This window comes from Podarcis muralis, chromosome 2, assembly GCF_964188315.1.
Source record: "Podarcis muralis chromosome 2, rPodMur119.hap1.1, whole genome shotgun sequence".
In the NCBI taxonomy this organism is placed as follows: domain Eukaryota; kingdom Metazoa; phylum Chordata; class Lepidosauria; order Squamata; family Lacertidae; genus Podarcis; species Podarcis muralis.
Window position 1 is genome coordinate 119,211,226 of NC_135656.1, and position 25,606 is coordinate 119,236,831.

General features: G+C 44.6%; 1 protein-coding gene across 1 annotated transcript; it reads left to right on the top strand.

The window, feature by feature from the left end:
- Window positions 1-872: 872 nt before the first annotated feature.
- LOC114592505 (uncharacterized) lies at window positions 873-25,606 on the top strand. Its single transcript, XM_077923429.1, is given in 5 exon segments — window positions 873-1,032; window positions 3,415-5,082; window positions 14,538-15,533; window positions 20,312-20,315; window positions 21,921-25,606. Coding segments are annotated over 5 exon segments (4,071 nt in total). The 5' UTR covers window positions 873-914; the 3' UTR covers window positions 23,206-25,606.

The following is a 25,606-nucleotide window of genomic DNA, read 5'->3' on the forward strand; positions in this document are numbered from 1 at the left end:
TTGATGGACTATGACCAGTGGCGTAGCGTGGGGGGTGCAGGGGGGGCCGGCCGCACCGGGCGCAACATCTGCGGTTAGGGCAAATCCACAGGTTAGGGGGCACAAATCCACGGGTTAGGGGGCGCAAATCCATGGGTTAGGGGGCGCAAATTACTTGCCTTGCCCGGGGTGCTGACAACCCACGCTACGCCACTGACTATGACGAAATGGCAAAAATGACCGGAAGAATCAGAAATCAGGAAGACCAAAATTGCAATAAGGAATGGGGAAAATTTATAATCTTATTTTATAGGTAAAGGTAAAGGGACCCCTGACCGTTAGGTCCAGTCATGACCGACTCTGGGGTTGCAGCACTCATCTCGCTTTACTGGCCGAGGGAGCCCTCGTACAGCTTCCGGGTCATGTGGCCAGCATGACAAAGCCGCTTCAGGCGAACCAGAGCAGTGCACGGAAACGCCATTTACCTTCCCGCCGGAGTGGTACCTATTTATCTACTTGCACTTTGTGCTTTCGAACTGCTAGGTGGGCAGGAGAAGAGACCGAGCAACGGGAGTTCACCCCTCGCGGGGATTCAAACCACCAACCTTCTGATCGGCAAGTCCTAGGCTCTGTGGTTTAACCCACAGGGCCACCTGTGTCCCAATCTTATTTTATAAACCGTTGTAAACAGCTAAAATCGTTAGCGGGGTTGGTGAAAGGAGGAGAAGGGCAGAGGGGGGGCTGTGACAGCCAGATTATAAAAGTCTGAGCCTTGGCAGTGAAGCCCAAGGATCATGCAAGTGGTTCATTTCCAGCTACTGACCAGAAGAACCAGCTTTGCTTCAGCCCTGTCTCCTGATTCTGCTGTAGGTGGCTTTGCTTTTTGCGTGAAAGCGAAATCTTGCCTTTCAGGATCCGGTGACCCCCCTGAAGAGATGGCTCTGCATTTCAAAAAGGAGGAAGAGGAGGAGGCCTGGGCGCCCCTGGATCCTGACCGGGCGGCTCTGCATGGAGAAGTCAAGGAGGAAAAGGGCAGGATCCTGGACTCGCTCGGTGAGGGTGTCTGTCTAAAAGAGCAGTTAATAAACCTGCTTGTTGAACGGTTCCTATGCTTTCGTGCCCCAAAGCCCATTCACCTTTTCTAGTGGGATTTGATCTCTCTTCGTAGATTAAGAGCATTTATCTCCCACCTTTCAATTTAATAATTGTACCTATTTATCTACTTGCACTTTGACGTGCTTTTGAACTGCTAGGTTGGCAGGAGCAGGGACTGAGCAATGGGAGCTCACCCCGTTGTGGGGATTCGAACCGCCGACCTTCTGATCAGCAAGTCCTAGGCTCTGTGGTTTAACCCACAGCGCCACCCGCGTCCCTATGCATGGTTATACATTGGTGCAAAATATTAAAGGCTTGGCGTCATCAAAATAGCCATTTTTAATACTCAGTTGCAGGACACATTTAATAGCTGAGAGCTGGAACAACAAGCAAATAACTAAATCATTGTTTTTGGTCCTTATTGTTTTAATAAAATTAATTCAAGTATAATGCAAATTTAAAAATTGACTTCCCACCCCGCTTCCATGATGATTCTCTTCCCTCCCTTACTTGCTACTCAGCGTAACATGAATTTACTAATTCCATTTCAATGCTTAAAAATATTTTAGCATTCATTTCCCCCCTTCTTCATTTCTCATCGACTACATATTTCAATTCCTGCATAGACTTGCATATAATTATAACAGATTCCCCAAATGTCAAGTAGAGTTACTCTTCAATTTGTCAGCCAACAGACATCATTAACTATAAATCAATATCCCACAAATGCATATTATTTCTATATATATATTAGCAGGATTGCTGTGCCTTTCAGTCATCAGAACCCCTAAGCAGTTTAGAGGGGGGGCTATTGGGTTGTTGTTGTTTTGTTTAATTAGATATTTTGTGATTTTATATCTCGATTTTATTCTGTGAACCGCCCTGATACCCCTGGGTATAGGGCAGTATATAAATTCAATAAATAATGATGATAATACTTATAATATAAAAGAGACATTAAAATTACTGATAAAACCAGAAGCTTAAAAACAAATGAGTGGAAACAGTTTTTAAAAGAAAATCAGCAAGTCTTAAAAAGACACATTCCAAAATAAAATCACAGAGTAGTATACCGTAGTTTTCCGTGTATAAGACGATTTTTGTTTTTAAAAAATGTTAAAAATTGGGGGCCGTCTTGTACATGGATAGTGTAGAGGGGGGGGCAATTGGTTGCAGCCACGAGCAGGAGATTGTCAGCGGAGATTGGGTGGGTGATTGGTGGCTGCTGTCAATTGGCTGCTTCTGCGTCAATTTTGTGGGTGGTTGTTGGTTGTGGCCTGGTGTTGACTGGCTGCCGCTGAGGCAACTGGGCGGGCGATTGGTGGCTGCTGTCGGCGAGAGCCAGTGTGGTGTAGTGGTTAAGAGTGGTAGTCTCATAATCTGGGGAACCGGGTTCGCATCTCCGCTCCTCCACATGCAGCTGCTGGGTGACCTTGGGCCAGTCACACTTCTTACAAGTCTCTCAGCCCCACTCACCTCACAGAGTGTTTGTTGTGGGGGAGGAAGGGAAAGGAGAATGTTAGCCACTTTGAGACTCCTTTGGGTAGTGATAAAGGGGGATATCAAATCCAAATCCAAACTCTTGGCGACATGTGCAACCCCCCCCCAAAAAAATGTTAACAACTCTGGGCAATCTCCCCCCATTTTCTTAATTAAAAGGTAAAGGTACCCCTGCCTGTACGGGCCAGTCGTGTCCGACTCTGGGGTTGCGCCCCCATCTCGCTTAAGAGGCCGGGGGCCAGCGCTGTCCGAAGACACTTTTCGGGTCACGTGGCCAGCGTGACAAGCTGCATCTGGTGAGCCAGCGCAGCACACGGAAATGCCGTTTACCTTCCCGCTAGTAAGCGGTCCCTATTTATCTACTTGCACCCGGGGGTGCTTTCGAACTGCTAGGTTGGCAGGCGCTGGGACCGAGCAACGGGAGCGCACCCCGCTGCGGGGATTCGAACCGCCGACCTGACGATCGGCAAGTCCTAGGCGCTGAGGTTTTACCCACAGCGCCACCCGTGTCCCGCATTTTTTTTCATTTTTCATTTTTTTCATTTTTCATTTTCTTAATTAGGAGTCCCAAAAATAGGAGTCGTGTTATACACAGGGGCATGTTATACACAGAAAAATATGGTACTTGTCAGATTTACCTGTGTAAAAAAAGCTTTTAGCAGGCCCTGAAAACACTTGCCTAATATCAAGGGGCAGAGAATTCTTTGCAAGTGCAGGACAGACATTATGAGAGAAATTATGTGGCACATCCCAATTAACAATTACCTGAGGTCCTTCAGTTACTCGAAGCTCCCATTTCCAAAATGGACTCTTATCGTTTTCTTGTCTTCATTGCAACAGGTGACCAAGGGGCAACTGAGGAAACAGAAGAACTATGGGGGGTGTCGCTGGGAATAGAACAGTGTGGAAAGAGGAGACAGCCAGCAAGGAAAGCAAAAGCAAATCAGGGGAGAGAAAAACCCTTTGCTTCCCAGGGGAGTGGCTGCCTTGAAATCGCAACCCCAGAAAAAACCGATAAAAGGAAGAAGACCAGTCAGTGCCTCATGTGTCAGAAAAGCTTCAGTTCTAGGTCTAAACTCAGAGCTCATTGCAAAATCCACAAAGGGGAGGAACCCTATAAATGCTCGGAGTGCGGAAAGAGCTTCAGTTGGTTCACAAACCTCAGCAGGCATCAAAGAACTCACACGGCGGGGAAAGTGCACCCATGCCTGGAGTGTGGAAAGAGCTTCAGTTCGAACTCGGACCTTAGGAAGCATCGGATAATCCACACAGGGGAGAAACCCTATAAATGCCTGGAGTGCGGGAAAAGCTTCAGCCGCAGCACAACCCTCATCGTGCATCAAAGCCTCCACACTGGGGAGAAGCCGTACCGATGCCTGGAGTGTGGGAAGAGCTTCAGTCAGAAGATGTACGTCACTCGTCATCAGAGAATTCACACTGGGGAGAAACCCTATAAATGTGGGGAGTGTGGGAAGAGCTTCACGGTGAGGACGAGCCTAACTGCTCATCAGAGAATTCACACAGGGGAGAAACCGTATAAGTGTGCAGAGTGCGGGAAGAGCTTCAGTCACAACTCAAGCCTAACTATGCACCAGAGGACTCACATGGCAGAGAAACCGTACAAATGCTCGGAATGTGGAAAGAGTTTCAGCGTCAAAATTAGTCTTACTTATCACGAAAGGATTCACACAGGGGAGAAACCGTATACGTGCTCGGAGTGTGGGAAGAGCTTTAGTCAGAGCTCAGCCCTCTCCACACATCAGAGAATTCACACGGCCGAGAAACCCTACAAATGCGCCGAGTGTGGAAAGAGCTTCAGTCAGAACGCCGACCTTATTACCCATCAGAGAATCCACACAGGGGAAAAGCCATATAAGTGCTCGGAGTGCGGAAAGAGCTTCCGTTTGAGCACGGGCCTCAGTAACCATCACCGGATTCACACGGGGGAGAAACCTTACGAATGCCTGCAGTGTGGGAAAAGCTTCAACAACAGCACAACCCTCAGTATGCATCAGAGGACTCACGCTGAAGAGAAACCGTATAAATGCTTGGAGTGTGGAAAGAGCTTCTGTTCGAGCACAATCCTCATGTACCATCAAGCGACTCACTCGGAGGAGGAGCCTTATAAATGCTCGGAGTGCGGAAAGAGCTTCAACCTAAACAAAGACCTCACTTCTCATCAGAGAATCCACCGAGAGGAGAAGCCCTACAGATGCCTGGAGTGCGGAAAGAGCTTCAATCAGAAGATTAATCTCACGTTTCATCAAAGAATCCACACAGGGGAGAAGCCGTATCAATGCTCGGAGTGCGGAAAGAGCTTCAGTCGAAGCACACACCTTACATGTCATCAGAGAATTCACTCGGGGGAGAAACCGTATAAATGCCTCGAGTGCGGGAAGTGCTTCAGTTCGAGCTCAAACCTCAGTAAGCACCAAGTGACTCATTCCGGGGAGAAGCCCTACAAATGCTCCGAGTGCGGAAAATGCTTTAAAAGAAGATCATACCTCAGTAAGCACCAGAGTACTCATGAAGAGGAGGAAGTATAGAAACGCATTACGCCTAGAAAGAACGTTCTCAGATCCAAGAACAACTTCTCAGATTTCACACCCAGGAGAAATTACGTATCATGTGTTGCCTCTTAGGCCAGATCCACACCATAGATTCAAAGCACATCCAACACTCGTTTAAAGAACATGACTTTCCCTCAGAAATCCTGGGTAAAGTAGATTATTAAGGGGTGTTTGTTTGTTTGTTTGTTTGTTTGTTTGTTTGTTTGTTTGCTTGCTTGCTTTGTTTTGTTTTTTAAAGAAAGGGCTTTTAATGGGGCTGGGCTGTTGTTGTTTTACTACCTGTGTGTTAATAGATTTGTTTTTATATTGTTTTAATTCTGTTATACTTTAATTATTTTTTAATATAATTTTCTTTTTCGTTTTCACCTTTTACAAATATTTTGACAAAAAAATCGTAGCAAAATTGATCTGCATTTCTTTCGACTTCCCTCCCCTCCTTTCTGCGGTTACTTACTTTGTATATTTTTCTTACTACGTATCCAGTTCAAACCTGTTTACTGATTTGCCCTTGTGTTCTCTTTTAATTATTCCTTACTGCACGAATTTATGTCTCTCCTGCTAATATTTCAAGTTTTACAATGTATCTTCAAATAATCAACAAATGTTCCCCTTTTTGTTTCAAAAAATCTCTCTTCTTGGTTTCATATTCTTCCGGTAAGTTTCACCATTTCTGCATATTCCATATTCTGCAGTTCCGACAAAGGAGGACTGGAAAATAAAATGGATGTTCTTCTTTCCATCTCTGGACATAAATCATTTGGGCAGCTATAGTACAGTGGTACCTCGGGTTAAGTACTTAATTCGTTCTGGAAGTCTGTTCTTAACCTGAAACTGTTCTTAACCTGAAGCACCACTTTAGCTAATGGGGCCTCCTGCTGCCGCTGCGTGATTTCTGTTCTTATCCTGAAGCAAAGTTCTTAACCTGAGGTACTATTTCTGGGTTAGCGGAGTCTGTAACCTGAAGCGTATGTAACCTGAGGTACGACTGTAATGTATATAAATATATATATATATTCTGTTCTTTGGGTACCTCTCTTCTGTGTATTTTTAACAAAAGTTATCTTCAACATTTTTTTCAGCTCATTATAAATCATTTATCAGAAAGCTTTTGCTACCTTACATAACTACCACATATGGAAGAAAGTACCCTCTTGTGGGGGGAAAGTGGGATATAAATATAACAACAACATTAAGGGTACTGCGAATTGTAGTTCTGTGGTGGGGGAACCATAGTTCCGAGAATTCTTTGGAAGAAACTGCTTTAAATGTGCATTGGATATGCTTTCAATGGTGTGGCTCTGTGCTCAGTTTCCGTAGACCACCCAGTCGTAAATATACGTTATTGTAAATATTCCAATTAAGGTGAAACATCACCTATCATTCTACTTTCACTTACATTTTGCAGCAGATTGGTGCTTCAGTGACATTGGTGAGGTTCACATGCCATGTTAAACCACAGTTAAAATAAGTGATTGTTCCATTTTCAGCATGGGAAAAATTATGGAGAGGGGATTTGAAATTTACAGCGTGTTATACATTAATATAGGGATGCGCGTGGCGGTGTGGGTTAAACCACAGAGCCTAGGGCTTGCCGATCAGAAGGTTGGCGGTTCGAATCCCCACGATGGGGTGAGTCCCTGCTCCTGCCAACCTAGCAGTTCAAAAGCACATCAAAGTGCAAGTAGATAAATAGGTACCACTCCGGCAGGAAGGTAAACAGCGTTTCCGTGTGCTGCTCTGGTTCGCCAGAAGCAGCTTAGTCATGCTGGTCACATGACCCGGAAGCTATACGCCGGCTCCCTTGGCCAGTAAAGTCAGATGAGCGCTGCAACCCCAGAGTCGGCCACGACTGGACCTAATGGTCAGGGGTCCCTTTACCTTATACATCAAAATAAAATTATATGAAAATGATGTACAGCTTGTATTTAACTCCTGGGTAAATTAGCAAAAATGTACAGGACAAGTTCAAATATTTGCTGGAAATGTAAAGAAAAGGAAGGCACCTTTTACCATGCGTGGTGGAACTGTAAAGTAACAAAGGAAATATGGGAAATGATATATAATGAATTTGGGGGGGGACTGTTTAAAATAATGTTTGTTAAAAAACAAACAGAAGCCTTTTTGAAAAGACTGTTAATGTATGCAGCAACAGCTGCAAGGAAGCTGCCTGCCCGAAGTTGGAAAAACGATAAAATCCCTACCAGGGTAGACTGGCAGGCAAACTACTGGATTATGTAGAGATGGCAAGAATGACTGGGAAAATCAGAAACCAGGAAGATCAAACTTCAACAAAGAATGGGAGAAATTTATATCATATTTGGCAGACTGCTGTAAATATTTGAATTCTTTGGCAGGTCTTAAATAACTCTTGTAATGTTACATAGACTTTGGATGTAATGGAGGACTGAAAAATTCGGATTTATAGTATGCAGTTGAAAAAGTTAATTAAAGAACCCATGGAGGGGAGGAGGGAGGTCCTGAGATTCAGAAGAATCTTGTATAATTTTTTATTATTTGTTATTTTGAGTGTGAATGAATTTGTAAAATCAAATAAAAATCATTTATTTTTTTTAAAAAGCGATGGCTTCGTGTGAACTGGAAGCCCCAAGGTATATACACTGCTAAAATACGGTAACACCTTTCGGCTGCTCCCGGATTTCTGACATTGCTCCATGGAGAAGACACCAGAGTCTGACTTACTGGGATGTCCGAACCCGGCTTGCGGTCTGTTTCTCTCCAAACAATGAGCAGGAAAACAAGGACAAACCTGGTAATTTTGCTTGGAGAAACTTTCCACTCTCAAACGGGTCTTACTGTCAATAAATTTCTTAAGCAGAGGAAAGCATAGTTATCCTCCAACCGCCTCCAGGCACTCACACAGGACCTTCACGGCCTTCACTGGTTCTGATTTAAAGGAGAGGTAGAGCTGGGTGTCATCTGCATACTGAGAACACCCAGCCCAAACCCCCTGATGATCTCTCCCAGCGGCTTCATATAGATATTAAAAAGCATGGGGGAGAGGACGGAACCCTGAGGCACCCCACAAGTGAGAGCCCAGGGGTCTGAACACTCATCCCCCAACACCACTTTCTGGACACGGCCCAGGAGAAAGGAGCGGAGCCACCGTATAACAGTGCCCCCAGCTCCCAGCCCCTCAAGACGGTCCAGAAGGATGTTATGGTTGATTGTGTCAAAGGCCGCTGAGAGATCCAGCAGAACTAGGAAACAGCTCTCACCTTTGTCCCTAGCCCACCGGAGATCATCAACCAGCACAACCAAGGCAGTTTCAGTCCCATGGTGAGGCCTGAATCCCGATTGGAAGGGATCCAAATGGTCCGCATCCTCCAGGCGTGCTTGGAGTTGTTCGGCAACCACCCGCTCAATCACCTTGCCCAAGAATGTTAAATTTGAGACTGGGCGATAGTTAGCCAAATTGGCTGGGTCTAAAGATTTTTTTTTAAGAAGCGGTTTAATGAGCCGCCTCTTTCAGCGGGTCTGGGAAGGCTCCCTCACAGAGGGAAGCATTCACCACCCACAGAGCCCATCGCCCAGCCCTTCCCGGCTCGCTTTTATCAGCCAGGATGGGCAAGGATCAAGGAGACAGGTGGTCGGTTTCACTTGTCCAAGCAGCCTGTCCACATCCTCGGAGGTAAGAGATTGGAATTGATCCCATATAACAGGACTAGACAGAACTCTAGCACTCTCCTGCCCTGGCCCTGCTCCCACGGTGGAATCTACCTCCTTCTGAATCTGAGTGACTATCTGCAAAAAACTTTGCAAAAGCATTGCAGGAGATCTTGGGGTCCCTACCAGGCCCCGGTGGTGCAGGTGGTTCCGATAGATTGCGAAACACCTGAAAAAGTCTCCTGCTGCTGTTTTCTGCAGATGCAATGGAGGTGGCGAAGAAGGCCCTCTTCGCCATCGCCATTGCCACTGGGTAGGCTTGACGTTGAGCTCTAGCCCGTGTCCAGTCTGATTCAGAGTGAGTTTTCTGCCACCGGTGCTCTAGCCGTCTCAGCTGAGAGGCCATCAACTTGGGATAAAACATCCCCTACCACTCTCTAGAAACCAGTTGGATCCATTAAGTAGCGGGGGTGGACCATCCGAATCGGTCCCACCTCCCTGCAGAGGGGAAGGGTCGCGGAGAAGTCCAGTTGCACCAGGAAATAATCTGACCATAGCACTTATTTTGTTTTGCTTTTAGTTAGTGTCAGATCACCAACATCCGTAGAGGTAAACACCAGGTCTAAGGCATGTCCACGGCTATGAGTTGGGCCAGACTTATTCAGGGACAGCCCCATGGAGGCCATGCTTTCCACGAAGTCCCGAGCGGCCCCTTGTAAGGTCGTGTCGGCATGGATGTTAAAATCCCCCAGGACAACCAAGCTAGGTGTCTCCAGGAGCATATCCGCCACGACCTGAAGCAGCTCGGGCAGGGAATCCTTGGTGCAGCGGGGAGGTTGGTACACCAATAGGAATCCTGTACTGCCCCTATTGTCCAACTTCCAGAACATGCACTCAGAGAACTGGGTCTTCCCAGTAGGACGCCTGGTGCAGACTAATGACTTCCTAAAAATCACTGCAACCCCCCCTCCCCACCCACATGACCTGGGTTGCTGTGCGTAAGAGAAACCTGGTGGGCAAGCAGCGGCAAGGACAGGCCCATCTGCTTCATCCAACCAGGTCTCTGTCACACATGCCAGGTCAAATCCTCCATCCACAATCAGGTCGTGGATGGCAGTGGTTTTATTCATCATTGACCTGGCATTGCACAGCAACACTTTCAGGTCATGTGGGTTTCCCTTGCTGATTCCAGTATCCTTCCAGTCAGGACCAGACCTGGAGGCAGGGATAGTCCTCAAACAACGACTAACCCTGCCTCCTCGGTAATGACATGGTCTGGTCTTAGCGTAACTCCTCCTCCTGCCCGTGATCACTGAGATCAGGTGTCCCAATACATTCCCCCCTGTGGAACATGCCCCAGCCGTTCTATTGGCTGAGGCCCACTCCCAGGCAGCCCTGACCCTTCCCCTTAAAAAGCAAAATACAAACTATAACTTAACAGAATAATAAAAATAGAAGCAAAGCAAGAAACAATAGTGCTAAAATTAAATTACTCCCCACCCTGACTAAATACTTCTCCAAACCCAAGCAGAAATAAAACAATAAAATTATAGAATATTATAAAAAAACAACAACCACCATTTAAAGTGCAGCAAATTAAAAGCACTTAAAACATTTAAAACCATTTTGACACTTGCTGCAGGGAGCTGCTCAGGCCTCTAAACTGTGGTGGTGAGTGCAGGCACTGCCCCCTAGGCCAGATGGAGTTGGCAGGAAAGGGAGCGGTCTTCCCAGCACTCACTCAGAGCAGCAGCAGTGTCCCGGAGGCCTTGATGGAGGCCCTCAAGCTGTGGCGGTGAGAGGCTCTGGTGAGTGCTGGGTGGACCGCTCCCTTTCCTGCCAACTCCATCCAGCCTAGGGGGCAGGGCCTGCACTCTCCACCACAACTTGAGGGCCTCCATCAAGGCCTCCGGGACACAGGCTCCGCCCCCTAGGCCCGATGGCGTTGGCAGGAAAGGGAGTGGTCCACCCAGCACTCACTCAGAGCAGCAGCAGCAGCATGATGGGGTCGGAGATGCTCATTTATTCTTTCTGGCAGTTCCCTCCTTGCGAGAAGTGAGGTTACAGGGAACCAGGCAGAGGGCCTTCTCGGTGGTGGCGCCTGCCCTGTGGAACGCCCTCCCACCAGATGTCAAGGAGATAAACAACTATCTGACTTTTAGGAGACATCTGAAGGCAGCCCTGTTTAGAGAAGTTTTTAATATTTAATGCTGTATTGTTTTTAACACGCGATTGGGAGCCACCCAGAGTGGCTGGGGAAACTCAGCCAGATGGGCGGGGTATACAAATATTATTATTATTATTATTATTATTATTATTATTATTATTATTATTATTATTATTATTATTATTTACTACATGGTTAAACACAAAATGCTATATGATGCTTTCATTCAGTAATGTCTTCAGAACTGATAGGCATAAAGGAAGAGATTGAGAAGCAGAAGATACAGGTGTGGGAAGATTAAAAGGTCCCAACGAAAGAAGAATGGATAACTAAGATGACTGACTGCCGAAATGGCTAAACTTTCCGTGAAGATCAGGCACCAAGATGAGAAAAAATCCAATCAAGAATGGGAAAACTTTATAGACTATTTTTAGAGAACACTGTAAAAACGTCAAAACATTGGCAGGTTTGAACTAAGAATAGAATTAGGAGGGGGAAAAGAAGTTGAAATTAATTGGAGAAATATAATTATATGCAAGGAGAATAAAGGGGGGGACGGAAACTAGGGGGCCGGGGGGGAAGACATTTATGGCAAATTTGGAAAAAATGTTATTTTGAAAATTGAAAATAAAAAATATAGATATTTTAAAAATAATTTAGAAAAGTATTTGGGGCGCCCGTGCAGCTGATCCAGCGGGGCTTTCCGGAGGCGAGACCAGCGCCTCTCCTCGCTCTCTGCCCGGAGAAGCCCAGAGGCTCCTGCCGCTCGGCTCCGAAACGGTTAAGAGCAGCGGCGACAGAGCTGAGATTCCTAGAGCGGAGGGGGAAAGGCTGTCGGGAGAATTGCAGCTTCCGCTTCCGCTTCCGCTTCCTGTTTTGGCGGGGTGGCAGATGCCGGTCATGGCGGCGGCTCTCCTTCCTCGCGGAGGCGCTGGAGGTGCGTCACATTATTATGTATTATAACTGGGGGAGAGACTGGGGATGCTGCTGGAGGGAGTTGCGGGGAGGGATTAAAAAAACCCTGTTAGGCAAACCGTTTCAATGTAAGTTCTTTTCCTCTGTCTCCTTTTTCTAGTCATCAATTTGTCCAGATTTTCACGTTATTATTTTTAAAGACCTCTTGAAAATTGGTCAGCATTTTGGTGCAGATCTCGCCTAATGCTCACGCTTTTGCAAAGGGTATTTCGCCAAATATTTACATTTCCCATAATTAATGCATTCTGTATAAATTCCGTTAAATAATGCATTTATAGGGCTTTCCCCCTTTGTATGGGGGTAGGACATCTTTTCCCAATGGAAGGGAGGATCTTTCTCCTCCTCTCTTCCCTGCAGCCCAACTTGGGCAGGTGGGGGGAGCTTCCTTGGGCTCCCCATAGATAGGGCTTGGGGTCAAGGCAAATCCTTAAGCATTGGGAAACCTTCTTCAGGGGCTTCCCCCTTGAACTTGTAATAATTTTTATCCGGCCTGATTTTATTATAATTTATTAAAATTGTATACCTCCCTGTACCCACAGGCCTAAGGGCAGTTCACAGGATAAAATTGCAATATAAAAACTCAAAGAACACAATCAAAACATAAACAAAATCAACCCAATAACCCCCCACCCCCCGCAAACCACACACATTTTAAAACATTTGTGTTTCAATTAAATACAGCAGTTTCTGCAAGAGGAGTTCTGGGCAGAAGAGGTTTTTAAAAAATGAAAACAAGCAACTTCAAGTCCACATTAAAATTCCAAGCGTGGCTGAGGCCTTACTTAAGACAGGCTAATGCTACTACTACTACTACTACTACTATCCCTGAGCACCCTCTCCCGCCAGTGTCTTGCCTCAGTAATGGAATGAATGAGAGCCAACAAATTGAAGCTCACTCCAGATAAGAGTGAGGCTCAGTTAGTAGGTGGTTCCCTAGAGCAGATGGGTGGGAGGTCGCCTGCTCTTGATGGGGTTACACTTCCTCTGGAGGAGCAGGTTCATAGCTTGGGGGTAATCCTGGATCCTTTGCTGTTGCTTGAGGCTCAGGTGGCCTGGAGTGCCCTTCATCACCTTTGGCTGGTAGCCCAGCTACACCCCTATCTGGACAGGAATAGCCTATCTACCGTTGTCCATGCTCTGGTAACTTCAAGGTTAGATATAGATATGCGTTATACGTAGGGCTGGCTCCGAAGACAATTTGGAAAATTCAGCCAATGCAGAATTCAGCAGCCAGGTTGCTATCAATTAGTTTCCGGGCTCAATTCAAGGTGCTGGTATTGACCTATAAAGCCTTAAATGGCTCAGGATCACAATACTTCAAGTACCACCTCAATACTTCAAGGGCTGCTTCTTTCCATATGAACCTGGCCGTATCCTGAGGTCCTCCTTCGTGGGCTTCCTCAAGTGGTCCGGAGGGTGGCAACACGAGAACAGGGCCTTCTCTGCAGGGGCTCCCTGTCTGTGGAATGCTCTCCCCAGGGAAGTTCACCTGGCGCCTTCCTTATACACCTTTGTTGTTGTTTAGTCGTCTTAGTCGTGTCCGACTCTCCGTGACCCCATGAATCAGAGCATGCCTTGGAAACTCACTTTCCTCTCAAAGCTTCTCCTTTTTTATGTCCATGGAGATTTCATGGCATAATACTGCAGTGGGTTGCCAGTTTCTTCTCCAGGTGGATCACATTTAGTCTAAACTCTCGGCTGACCTGTCTGTCTTGGGTGGCCCTGCACGGCATAGGTCATAGCTTCTCTGATTTAGTCAAGCCCTTTTGCCACAACAAGGCAGTGATCCATGAAGGGGTATACATCTTTAGGTACCATGCAAACATGTTCCTTTTTAACCAGGCTTTTGCTTGATATGTTTGACATCCTATAGTTTTTTTCAAACGTGGCTCTTTTTTTGGGGGGTGTTATTGGGTTGGGTTTTATTCTGATTATATATGATGCGATCTTTTCTGTGAACCATGCTGAGTCCTCCGGGTATAGGGCAGTATATAAACTCAATAAATAATAATCCCATATCAATAAATAATAATCCCATATTAATGCTTTCATTATTTGTACCCCCACGGATCTGACTGGGTTGCCCTAGCCACTCTAGCTGGCTTCTAACAAATATAAAAGCATAATAAAACATAAAAAAAACTTCCCTCTACATGGCTGCCTTCAGATGTCTTCTAAAATTTGTATAGTTATTTATCTGACATCTCACAAGAGGGCGTTCCACAGGGTGGGCACCACTACCAAGAAGGCCCTCTGCCTCGTTCCCTGTAACTTCCCTTCTCACAGTGAGGGAACTGCCACAAGGCCCTGGGACCTGGATCTCTGTGTCCTGACTGAATGATTGGGGTAAAGACACTCCTTTAGCATTTCATCAGTTTGCCTTTTTATTCTATCAGGAGATGTTGAAGGGATGCTGGCAGAAGGGGAACAATCAGAAATGTCACCAAAAGGATCCAAAGAGCAAAGGAAGCTGAGGGTTCAAGATGGAGGCAGCAGGCGAGAGGGGAGACGAAAGCAGAAGCCGGAGGGTGACTCTTGTATGTCTCAGGGTGGTGAAAACCAAATTCCCAGAGAGGAGAAAAAGCATGAATGCACAGTGTGTGGAAAGAGATTTGGTCGTCGCTCAGCTCTTACTTTACATCAAAGAGTACATACAGGAGAGAAACCATTTACATGTTCCGAGTGTGGAAAGAGCTTCAGTCAATGTGGCCAGCTTACTAGGCATCAAAGAACTCATACAGGGGAGAAACCGTATACATGTTCAGAGTGTGGAAAGAGCTTTATTTGGAGTAACAGCCTTATGTTGCATCAACGAACTCATACAGGGGAGAAACCGTATAAATGCTTGGAGTGTGGAAAGAGCTACAGTCAAAGTAGTTCCCTCACTTTGCATCTACGAACTCATACAGGAGAGAAACCTTATAAATGTTCAGAGTGTGGAAAGAGCTACAGTCACTGTGGTGCCCTTACCTTGCATCAAAGATCTCATACAGGGGAGAAACCGTATACATGTTCAGAGTGTGGAAAGAGTTTCAGTGACAATGGTGCCCTTACCTCGCATCAAAGATCTCATACAGGGGAAAAACCGTATACATGTTCAGAGTGTAGAAGGAGCTTCAGTCAGAGTAGCCACCTTAAGTCGCATCAAAGAACTCATACAGGGGAGAAACCGCATACGTGTTTGGAGTGTGGAATGAGCTTCGCTCGCAGCAATGGGCTTACTAGACATCAACAAACTCATCGAGGCAGCAAACCTTATAAATGCTGGGAATGTGGCAAGAGCTTCAGTCGCAACGACTACCTTTCCTCGCATGAAAGAGTTCATATAGGGGAGAAACGATATACATGTTTGGAGTGTGGAAAGAGCTTCAGCCACAGTTCCAGCCTTACCTTGCATCAAAGATTGCACACAGGAGAGAAACCTTATAAATGTTTGGAGTGTGGCAAGAGCTTCTGTCGCAGTAGCCAACTCACGTTGCATCAAAGAACTCATACAGGAGAGAAACCGTATACATGTTCAGAGTGTGGAAGGAACTTCAGGTGCAGTAGCTCCCGTACGTTGCATCAACGAACTCATACAGGAGAGAAACCGTATACATGTTTGGAGTGTGGAAAAAGCTTCAGTCAGAGTAGCTCCCTTAAGTCGCATCAAAGAACCCATACAGGGAGGAAATCTTAGAAATGTTTGGCGTATGGAAAGAACTTCAGTGACAGGGGCTCCCTTCCTAAACAGTAAAGAATTCGTACAAGGGAAACATCTTAGAAAGGGTTGGCGTGTGGTAAGATCTTTAATCATATCAAATAAATCCTACAGAGAGTAAACCAATGAACGTGTTCTGGTCCCCCAGGACAGCCATTATTGGAGTGGAAGAACTTTCTGACAGTAAGAGCTGTTTTAACAATGGAACAGTCTCCCTCGGGAGGTGGCGGGCTCTCCTTCCTTGGAGGTTTTTAAGCAGAGGTTGGATGGGCTTCTGCTATGGATGCTTTAGCCGAGATTACTTCATTGCTGGGGGTTGGACTAGATGACCCTTGGGGTCCCTTATAACTACAGTTCTATGATTCTATATACAGCAGAACCATCATCTGCTAGACAGCCCTGTTTAGGGAAGCTTTTAATGTTTAATAGGTTATTGTATTTTAATATTCTTTTGTAAGCCGCCCAGAGTGGCTGGGGAAACGCAGCCAGATGGGCGGGGTATAAATAATAAATTATTAATTATTTTTCTGTTGGGAGCCGCCCAGAGTGGCTGGGGAAATCCCACCAAGTGGGAGGGGTATAAATTAGTATTACTCGGGAGGAATTTCCCTTCAGCCAGGCTCCTCTTTGTTTTTCTAGCTCTGTCTGCTTCCTCACCTGCCCTCTCCAAATGTGTGGAAGCAGCAAGGAGAGGGAGCCAAGCTGCTAGCCCCTCTGCCATTAGGGAAATTGGGCCCAGCAAGTTTGGGGCATAAGGAGAGAAGGAGTACTGACAAGGGAGAGTAGTGAGGTCCACTGATGCCATCTAGCCTTCCCCCCAAATTAATTTATTATTATTATTATTATTATTATTACTATTACTATTCATTTCTATACTGCTTGATATTTTTTAAAAAGAATCTCAAAGAGGTTTACTGCATATTTAACATCAATAAAACAATCTAGAACATTTCTGAAGAATGTCAAATATAAAGTATACAGTCAAAGCAACATATTTAACAGGAAACTAAAATATTATCTTAAAATATTTCAAAATAAAACATTACAAAGGAGGTCGACTACAGAATACATATTTAACACAAAGTTAACAAAAAACAACAACAACTTGAACATTTCAAAAGAAAACATTGCTAAGTGAAGCCAACTATAAAATGCACATTGCAAACAGCATAGTTTACAAGCCGGTTGACTGACTGAACCAAAGAGTATTCCTTAATGGTTCCTCAAATCCTCTATTACAGCAGTCCATTGCTGCCTCTTGTGGCAGTGAGTTCCATAGCTTAATTCCTCACTGTGCGAAGGGTTTCTTTTATATATCCTGACTCTTCCACCATTCAGCTTCCTTTGACGCCCCTTTGACGCTAGGAGAAATAAAAAGCTTTACCTACTTTCTCCACACAATGCACAATTTCATAATCGTGTCACTTCTTACTTGCTTTTTCTCTAAACTAAAAAGTTCCCAATTCTCCACAGCGGAGTTCCTCCATCCCCTCGATAATTTGGGCTGCCTTTTTCTGAAGGTGGGGTTGGGACCACTGGCTGCAAAGTACAACTTCTGGAAAATCTCATTTATCCCTTCTTTGGGGGGAGGGAAGTTTCCAGCCCTGAAGAGCAGAGCAGACACTTCAACGTGGATGTACAACATCTGTGAAATCTCTGAAAACAGAGAGGAAGGTGACCAGGGGTCAGAGGCTTGTCCCTCCCCAGGACTTGGAAAACATGGTTAATTGGCGGCAGCAGAGCTCCACGACTCTCGTGACCTGCACAACCAAAATAAATGGTACATAAAGTGCTTTTAAAATGAAGAAACACACCTTTTTATGGTCCACAATTCTTTTGTTTTGCTGTGGAGAACAACCAGGCCTGCATGTCTCCTGCAAAGGCCTCACTAAGCAGGGCCTACTAATCATCATGGAACATCTTCTCCCCAGGGACTGATTTCTTGTTTCGTTTTGTTTTTTCAAAGGAAGAACAGAAAAAGATAACAAATGCAGAATTGTTCTTTTATTGTTTATAAGGTGTGAAATATACTCGGAGTCGAGAGTGGATTTCATACTCTTTATTCAGCTCATAGTGGTGAGGAGGAACGAATGTTCCCCCACAGTATCGACTTTATATACATTATTTACACAATGGGCTGCACGTTATTGGCAAATGGATAGTTAAACAATACTGAAGTATCAGATCTGGAAGGACGTGGTAATAGATTTGGTTAGCATGCTGAATTTTGGTATGAGAAAACAAAGGTGCACAAGGGATTCCTGAACCACATTATAAGGAAATCAATTTACCAAGTATGGGACAAATATAAGAATTTATTAGAGAACAACCACCTTTGTGGCTTTCCCCATTAGAAACCATATCTGTAAAAAGACACGAAACTGGGCAACATACAAAGATCTGTTAACAGAAGTAGAAAACAAATTAAAGGTAAAGAATATGAGGATAAAAAAGCTCTGTTAACAGATTGGTTACAATAGTGCCAAATAAATGACATATTCAAAGGTGACAAAGAGAAGGACTTTGGGAAGGAATTCTCAAAGTTCAAAAATGAATTATTAAAAAATAATGAGAAATTCTTATCAAGAATGTACAAACCACTGTTGGAATGGGAGATGAAAGATGAAGAGGTTAAAGCTGTAATGATACACTGGGCAAAAGTCATAGGTTATAATATACTACTTGGATCATAGGAAAAGCTGTGGAAAGAGATTTTAAAATTCATGGCTTGTAGTTCATTAAAAGAAAATTATATGAAGATGTAGTGGTGGTATTTGACTCCAGTAAAGCTTGCTAAAATGTATAAAGATGTCTCTAATTTATGCTGGAAATGTAATGATAAGTAAGGAACTTTGTTTTCATATGTGGTGGACGTGTAAAAAAGTAAAGGGCTTCTGGGAAATGATATACAATGAACTTTTAAAAATTCTTAAAATTAAATTTGTTTAAAAAAACCAGAGGTTTTTTTACTAGGTGTAATAGGAGAATTGCCAAGGAAGCAAAGGAGACCATTTATGCGACTACAGCAGCCAGAATGCTACTAGCCCAGATGTGGAAAGAAGAAAAGGTCCCAAAGAAAGAAGAATGGAAAGATGATTGACTACTATGCCTAAATGGCTAAATTTTCCGTAAAGATCAGGCACCAAGATGAGAAAAAATTCAATCAACAATAGGAAAACTTTATAGACTATTTTAGAGAACACTGCAAAAACGTCAAAACGTTGGTAGGTTTGATGTAACATTGATGAACTAAGAATAGAATTAGGAGGGGGAAAAGAAGTTGAAATTAATTGGAGAAATATAATTATATACAAGGAGAATAAAGGGGGGGACGGAAACTAGGGGGCGGGGGGGGAGACATTTATGGCAAATTTGGAAAAAAGGTTATTTTGAAAATTGAAAATAAAAAATATATATTTAAAAATAGTTTAGAAAACTATTTGGGGCTCCCATGCAGCTGATCCAGCGGGGCTTTCCGGAGGCGAGACCAGCGCCTCTCCTCGCTCTCTGCCCGGAGACGCCCAGAGGCTCCTGCCGCTCGGCTCCGAAACGGTTAAGAGCAGCGGCGACAGAGCTGAGATTCCTAGAGCGGAGGGGAAAAGGCTGACGGGAGAATTACAGCTTCCGCTTCCGCTTCCTGTTTTGGCGGGGTGGCAGATGCCGGTCATGGCGGCGGCTCTCCTTCCTCGCGGAGGCGCTGGAGGTGCGTCACATTATTATGTATTATAACTGGGGGAGAGACTGGGGCTGCTGCTGGAGGGAGTTGCGGGGAGGGATTAAAAAAAACCCTGTTAGGCAAACCGTTTCAATGTAAGTTTTTTTCTGCGTCTCCTTTTTCTAGTCGTCAATTTGTCCAGATTTTCACGTTATTATTTTTAAAGACCTCTTGAAAATTGGTCAGCATTTTGGTGAAGATCTCAGCTAATGCCCATGCTTTTGCAAAGGGTATTTCCCCAAATATTTATATTTGCCATAATTAATGCATTCTGTATATAATTCCGCTAAAATAATGCATTTATAGGGCTTTCCCCCTTTGTATGGGGGTAGGACATATTTTCCCAATGGAAGGGCAGGTCTTTCTCCTGCTCTCCTCCCTGCAGGCCAACCTGGGCAGGTGGGGGACCTTCCTTGGGCTCCCCATAGGGCTTGGGGTCAAGGTAAACCCTTAAGCATTGGGAAACCTTCTGCTGGGGCTCTCCCTGGAACTTGTAATAATTTTTATCCGGCCTGATTTTATTATAATTTGTTAAAATTGTATACCTCCCTATACCCATAGGATAAAATCGCAATATTAAAACTCAAAAGTATATAATCAAAACATAAACAAAATCAACCCAATAACGCCCCCCCAAACCACACACATTTTAAAACATCTGTGTTTAAATTAAATATAGCAGTTCTGGGCAGAAGAGGTTAAAAAAAAAAGGAGAAACAAGCAACTTCAAGTCCACATTAAAATTACAAGCGTGGCTAAGGCCTTACTTAGACAGGCTAATACTATTACTATTACTATTACTACTACTAATACCCCTGAGCACCCTCTCCCACCAGTGTCTTGCCTTGGTAATGGACTGGATGAGAGCCAACAAATTGAAGCTCAATCCAGATAAGAGTGAGGCTCAGTTAGTGGGTGGTTCCCTAGAGCAGATGGCTGGAAGGTCGCCTGCTCTTGATGGGGTTACACTTCCTCTGAAGGAGCAGGTTCGTAGCTTGGGGGTCCTCCTGGATCCTTTGCTGTTGCTCGAGGCTCAGATGGCCTGGAGTGCCTTTCATCACCTTTGGCTGGTAGCCCAGCTACACCCCTATATGGACAGGAATAGCCTATCTACCGTTGTCTATGCTCTGGGAACTTCAAGGTTAGATATAGATATGCGTTATACGTAGGGCTGCCTCTGAAGACAGTTTGGAAACTTCAGCTAGTGCAGAATTCAGCAGCCAGGTTGCTACCAATTAGTTTCCGGGCTCAATTCAAGGTGCTGGTATTGACCTATAAAGCCTTACATGGCTCAGGATCACAATACTTCAAGTACCACCTCAGTACTTCAAGGGCTGCTTCTTTCCATATGAACCTAGCCGTATCCTGAGGTCCTCCTTCGTGGGCCTCCTCCTCAAGTGCTCCGGAGGGTGGCAACACGAGAACAGGGCCTTCTCTGCAGGGGCTCCCTGTCTGTGGAATGCCCTCCCCAGGGAAGTTCGCCGGGCGCCTTTCTTATAAACCTTTGTTGTTGTTTAGTCGTCTTAGTCGTTTCCGACTCTCCGTGACCCCATGAATCAGAGCATGCCTTGGAAACAGTTGCTTTCTTCTCAAAGCTTCTCCTTTTTTAGTCCATGGAGCTTTCATGGCAAAATACTGGAGTGGGTTGCCAGTTTCTTCTCCAGGTGGATCACATTTAGTCTAAACTCTCGGCTGACCTGCCTGTCTTAGGTGGCCCTGCAAAGCATAGGTCATAGCTTCTCTGAGTTATTCAAGTCCCTTCACCACGACAAGGCAGTGATCCATGAAGGGGTTTACACCTTTAGGTGCCATGCAAACATGTTCCTTTTTAACCAGGTTTTTGCTAGATATCTTTGACATCCTATGGTCATTTTCAAACGTGGCTCTTTTTTTGGGAGTGTTATTGGGTTGTTTTTATTCTGATTATATATGATGTGATCTTTTCTGTGAACCATGCTGAGTCCTCCGGGTATAGGGCGGTATATAAACTCAATAAATAATAATACCATATTAATACTTTCATTATTTGTACCCCACGGATCTGACTGGGTTGCCCCAGCCACTCTAGCTGCTTCTAACAAATATAAAAGCATAATAAAACATTTAAAACTTCCCTCTACATGGCTGCCTCCAATTGTCTTCTAAAAGTTGCATAGTTATTTTTTTGACAACTGACGGGAGGGCGTTCCGCAGGGTGGGCACCACTACCAAGAAGGCCCTCCGCCTCGTTCCATGTAACTTCCCTTCTCACAGTGAGGGAACTGCCACAAGGCCCTTGGACCTGGATCTCTGCGTCCTGACTGAATGATTGGGGTGAAGATGCTCCTTTAGCATTTCATCAGTTTGCCTTTTTATTCCATCAGGAGATGTTGAAGGGATCCTGGCAGAAGGGGAACATTCAGAAGTGTCACCGAAAGGATCCAAAGAGGATGAGGAGCAAAGGACGCTGGGAGGTCAAGATGGAGGCAGCAGGCGAGAGGGGAGACGAAAGCAGAAGCCGGATGGTGACTCTGGTACATCTCAGGGTGGTGAAAACCAAATTGCCAGAGAGGAGAAAAAGCATGAATGCAGCGTGTGTGGAAAGATATTGGGTAGTCGCTCAACTCTTACCTCGCATCAAAGAACTCATACAGGGGAGAAACCATATACATGTTCAGAGTGTGGAAAGAACTTCAGTCAGAGTCGCTCCCTTATGTGGCATCAAAGAACTCATACAGGGGAGAAACCGTATACATGTTCGGAGTGTGGAAAAAGCTTTATTTGGAGGAGCAGCCTTATGTTACATCAACGAACTCATACAGGGGAGAAACCATATAAATGTTTGGAGTGTGGAAAGAGCTTACGTGAAAGTAGTTCCCTCACCTTGCATCTACGAACTCATACAGGAGAGAAACCGTATGCATGTTCAGAATGTGGAAAGAGCTTTATTTATAGTAACAGCCTTAGGTTGCATCAAAGAACTCATACAGGGGAGAAACCGTATACATGTTCAGAGTGTGGAAAGAGCTTCCGTCACAATGGTGCCTTTACCTCGCATCAAAGAACTCATACAGGGGAGAAACCATATACATGTTCAGAGTGTGGAAGGAGCTTCAATCACAAAGGTGCCCTTACCTCGCACCAAAGAACTCATACAGGGGAGAAACCGCATACGTGTTTGGAGTGTGGAATGAGCTTCGCTCGCAGCAATGGGCTTACTAGACATCAACAAACTCATCGAGGCAACAAACCTTATAAATGCTGGGAATGTGGCAGGAGCTTCAGTCGCATCGACTCCCTTTCCTCACATGAAAGAATTCATACAGGGGAGAAACGATATACATGTTTGGAGTGCGGAAAGAGCTTCAGCCAGAGTTCCAGCCTTACCTTGCATAAAAGATTGCACACAGGAGAGAAACCGTATAAATGTTTGGAGTGTGGCAAGAGCTTCAGTCGTGGTAGCTTACTTACACTGCATCAACAAACTCATACAGGACAGAAACCGTATACATGTTCGGAGTGTGGAAAAAGCTTCAGGTGCAGTAGCCATCTCACGTTGCATCAAAGAACTCATACAGGAGAGAAACCGTATACATGTTCAGAGTGTGGAAAAAGCTTCATTTGCAGTAGCTCCCTTAAGTCGCATAAAAGAACTCATACAGGGGAGAAACCGTATACGTGTTCGGAGTGTGGGAAAAGCTTCAGTCACCATAGCGCCTTTAAGTTGCATCAAAGAACTCATACAGGGGAGAAACCGTATACATGTTCAGAGTGTGGAAAAAGCTTCAGTCAGAGTAGCTCCCTTAAGTCGCATCAAAGAAGTCATACAGGGAGGAAATCTTAGAAATGTTTGGTGTATGGAAAGAACTTCAGTGACAGGGGCTCCCTTCCTAAACAGTAAAGAACTCGTACAAGGGAAACATCTTAGAAAGGGTTGGAGTGTGGGAAGATCTTTAATCATATCAAATAACTCCTACAGAGAGTAAAACCAATGAACGTGTTCTGGTCCCCCCAGGACAGCCATTATTGTATTGGAAGAACTTTCTGACAGTAAGAGCTGTTTTGACAATGGAACAGTCTCCCTCGGTGGGAGGTGGGCTCTCCTTCCTTGGAGGTTTTTAAGCAGAGGTTGGATGGCCTTCTGCTATGGATGCTTTAGCCGAGATTACTTCATTGCTGGGGGTTGGACTAGATGACCCTTGGGGTCCCTTATAACTACAGTTCTATGATTCTATATACAGCAGAACATTCATCTGCAAGACAACTGTTGTCACAAGCTTGGTAAATCCGGAGATATACTTGATCATCAGATAATGCCAATATTATTCACTTGGACTGTGCTGTTTGAACCCATGTACAATTCTAGGTGCCTATTCTATAGTTTTGCTTTTCATATCCTAATTTTCATCTGCTGTTGTATGTAGCGTTCCCAAAGCAAGGAAGAATAGGACTCTGATTAATAAAATATACACGAGGCTTGACCAGCAAGACTCTGGGAGGAGTGCATATAATAATTCTCTCCCTACCCCTTAGCCCAGGTCGTTTTATTCACAAAAGAACTTTTTACACAGTGTTTGTAAGAACCTATCAGATTTCCTCTGAGCATTTAAAAAAACCCCACGTGGGACAAAGTCAGATCAGTAAAGGAAGGAAGGAAGGGTAGTATTCACCATTTCTTTGGGAAGTCTCTTCCTGGCCCTAAGATCTATCTAAAGATTAACAAACTACATCAAAGTAACCTATTATGACCTAGAGTGCTTGGTGCAGCAACTGGTCTGTGTCCTAGAATGCTTATAGGTGCTTGTCAGACATAGAGAAATGGGCAGTAGAGAAAAATGGTGTAGATGCAGAGGCTTGTGGGATTTGATCAGAAATTACTCTCAATGAATCAAACCCAGTCAACGCAATGCTTTCATCGCGGACACGGTGGCTTGATGCATATTTTATAATTCCTCATAGTAATCCCGTCTGATCACTACAGTTATAGCTGCTATCTCTGTTTCATGTGCATCATAAAATGAAACAGAAAAAGCTTTACGAAAATAAAATCTTTATGAAAATTTCAAAAAACTCATGAGTCCCACCTACACTGGAAAAAAATAGTGGAATCTGTTCACATCCCTCATGGTTAGCTTACTGCAATGCACCGTACAAACAGATATCGTAGAAGGTTGGGCCACAGGCTGTAGCTGGTGCAGAATGCAATAGCCAGGTGGCTTGTGTGAGCAAGGTTAAAAAAGGTAAAGGATCCCTGGACAGTTAAGTCCAGTCAAAGGCGACTATGGGGTTACGGCGCTCATCTTGCTTTCAGGCCGAGGGGGCTGGTATTTGTCCACAGACAACTTTCTGGGTCGTGTGGCCAGCAGGACTAAACCGCTTCTGGCGCAATGGAACACCGTGATGGAAACCAGAACTCACGGAAACATCTTTTGCCTTCCCACCACAGTGGTACCTATTTACCTACTTGCACTGGCGTGCTTTCAAACTGCTACGTTGGCAAGAGCTGGGGCAGAGCAACAGGAGCTCACTCTGTCACACAGATTCAAACCGCCAACCTTGCCATCAGCAAGCCCAAGAGGCTCAGTGGTTTAGACCACAGTGCCATCCACGTCAGGCTTGTGGGAGGAAACTACTGCCAGCATAGAACACCTTGCTAGTGGGATTTGCACTTGCTACCAATCTGCTACTGGGCTGAGTTCAAGGAGTTTGTACTCACATGCAAGTCTCTGTTCTGCTCAGTCCCAGATATACAGCAGAGATTCTCCTGCAAGTTCCAAAGATCTCAAAAGCACGCACCCAGAATGGGGCTCTTAGTGTCACTGTTTGTGTTCTGTGGAATGGCATCCCTTGGGGGGCAGGAATTGGGACCTTTTCCAGCTGGATAAATAGATTTTAATAATGGGGGTCCACTTGTTACGGTTTTAGTCTTATTTTTATTTGTTGCCTTTGTGTATATAACTGCTTTTTAAAACATTTTTTATATAAATTGCCTTGAGACGGTGGTTTAGAAGGCAATCAATTATTTTTTAAAAATATTTTTAAAATACTTTTCACGTTTATACATTTCACTAATTTTACAATCATTTTGACATTTCAAGGTTTGACTTCCTCCTCTTTCTGTGCTTCCTTAAAATTATTTTTAATATCTTCTGCATATCCAAATTAACTTAATTTGCTCATTTATTCATCTTCTTTAAATATATACTGGTATGAAACTGCAGGTTATTACAATAATCCTACCAATGTTTTTATCTGTTTACAATTTATCTGTAAATATTCAATAAACCATTTCCATTCTTTTA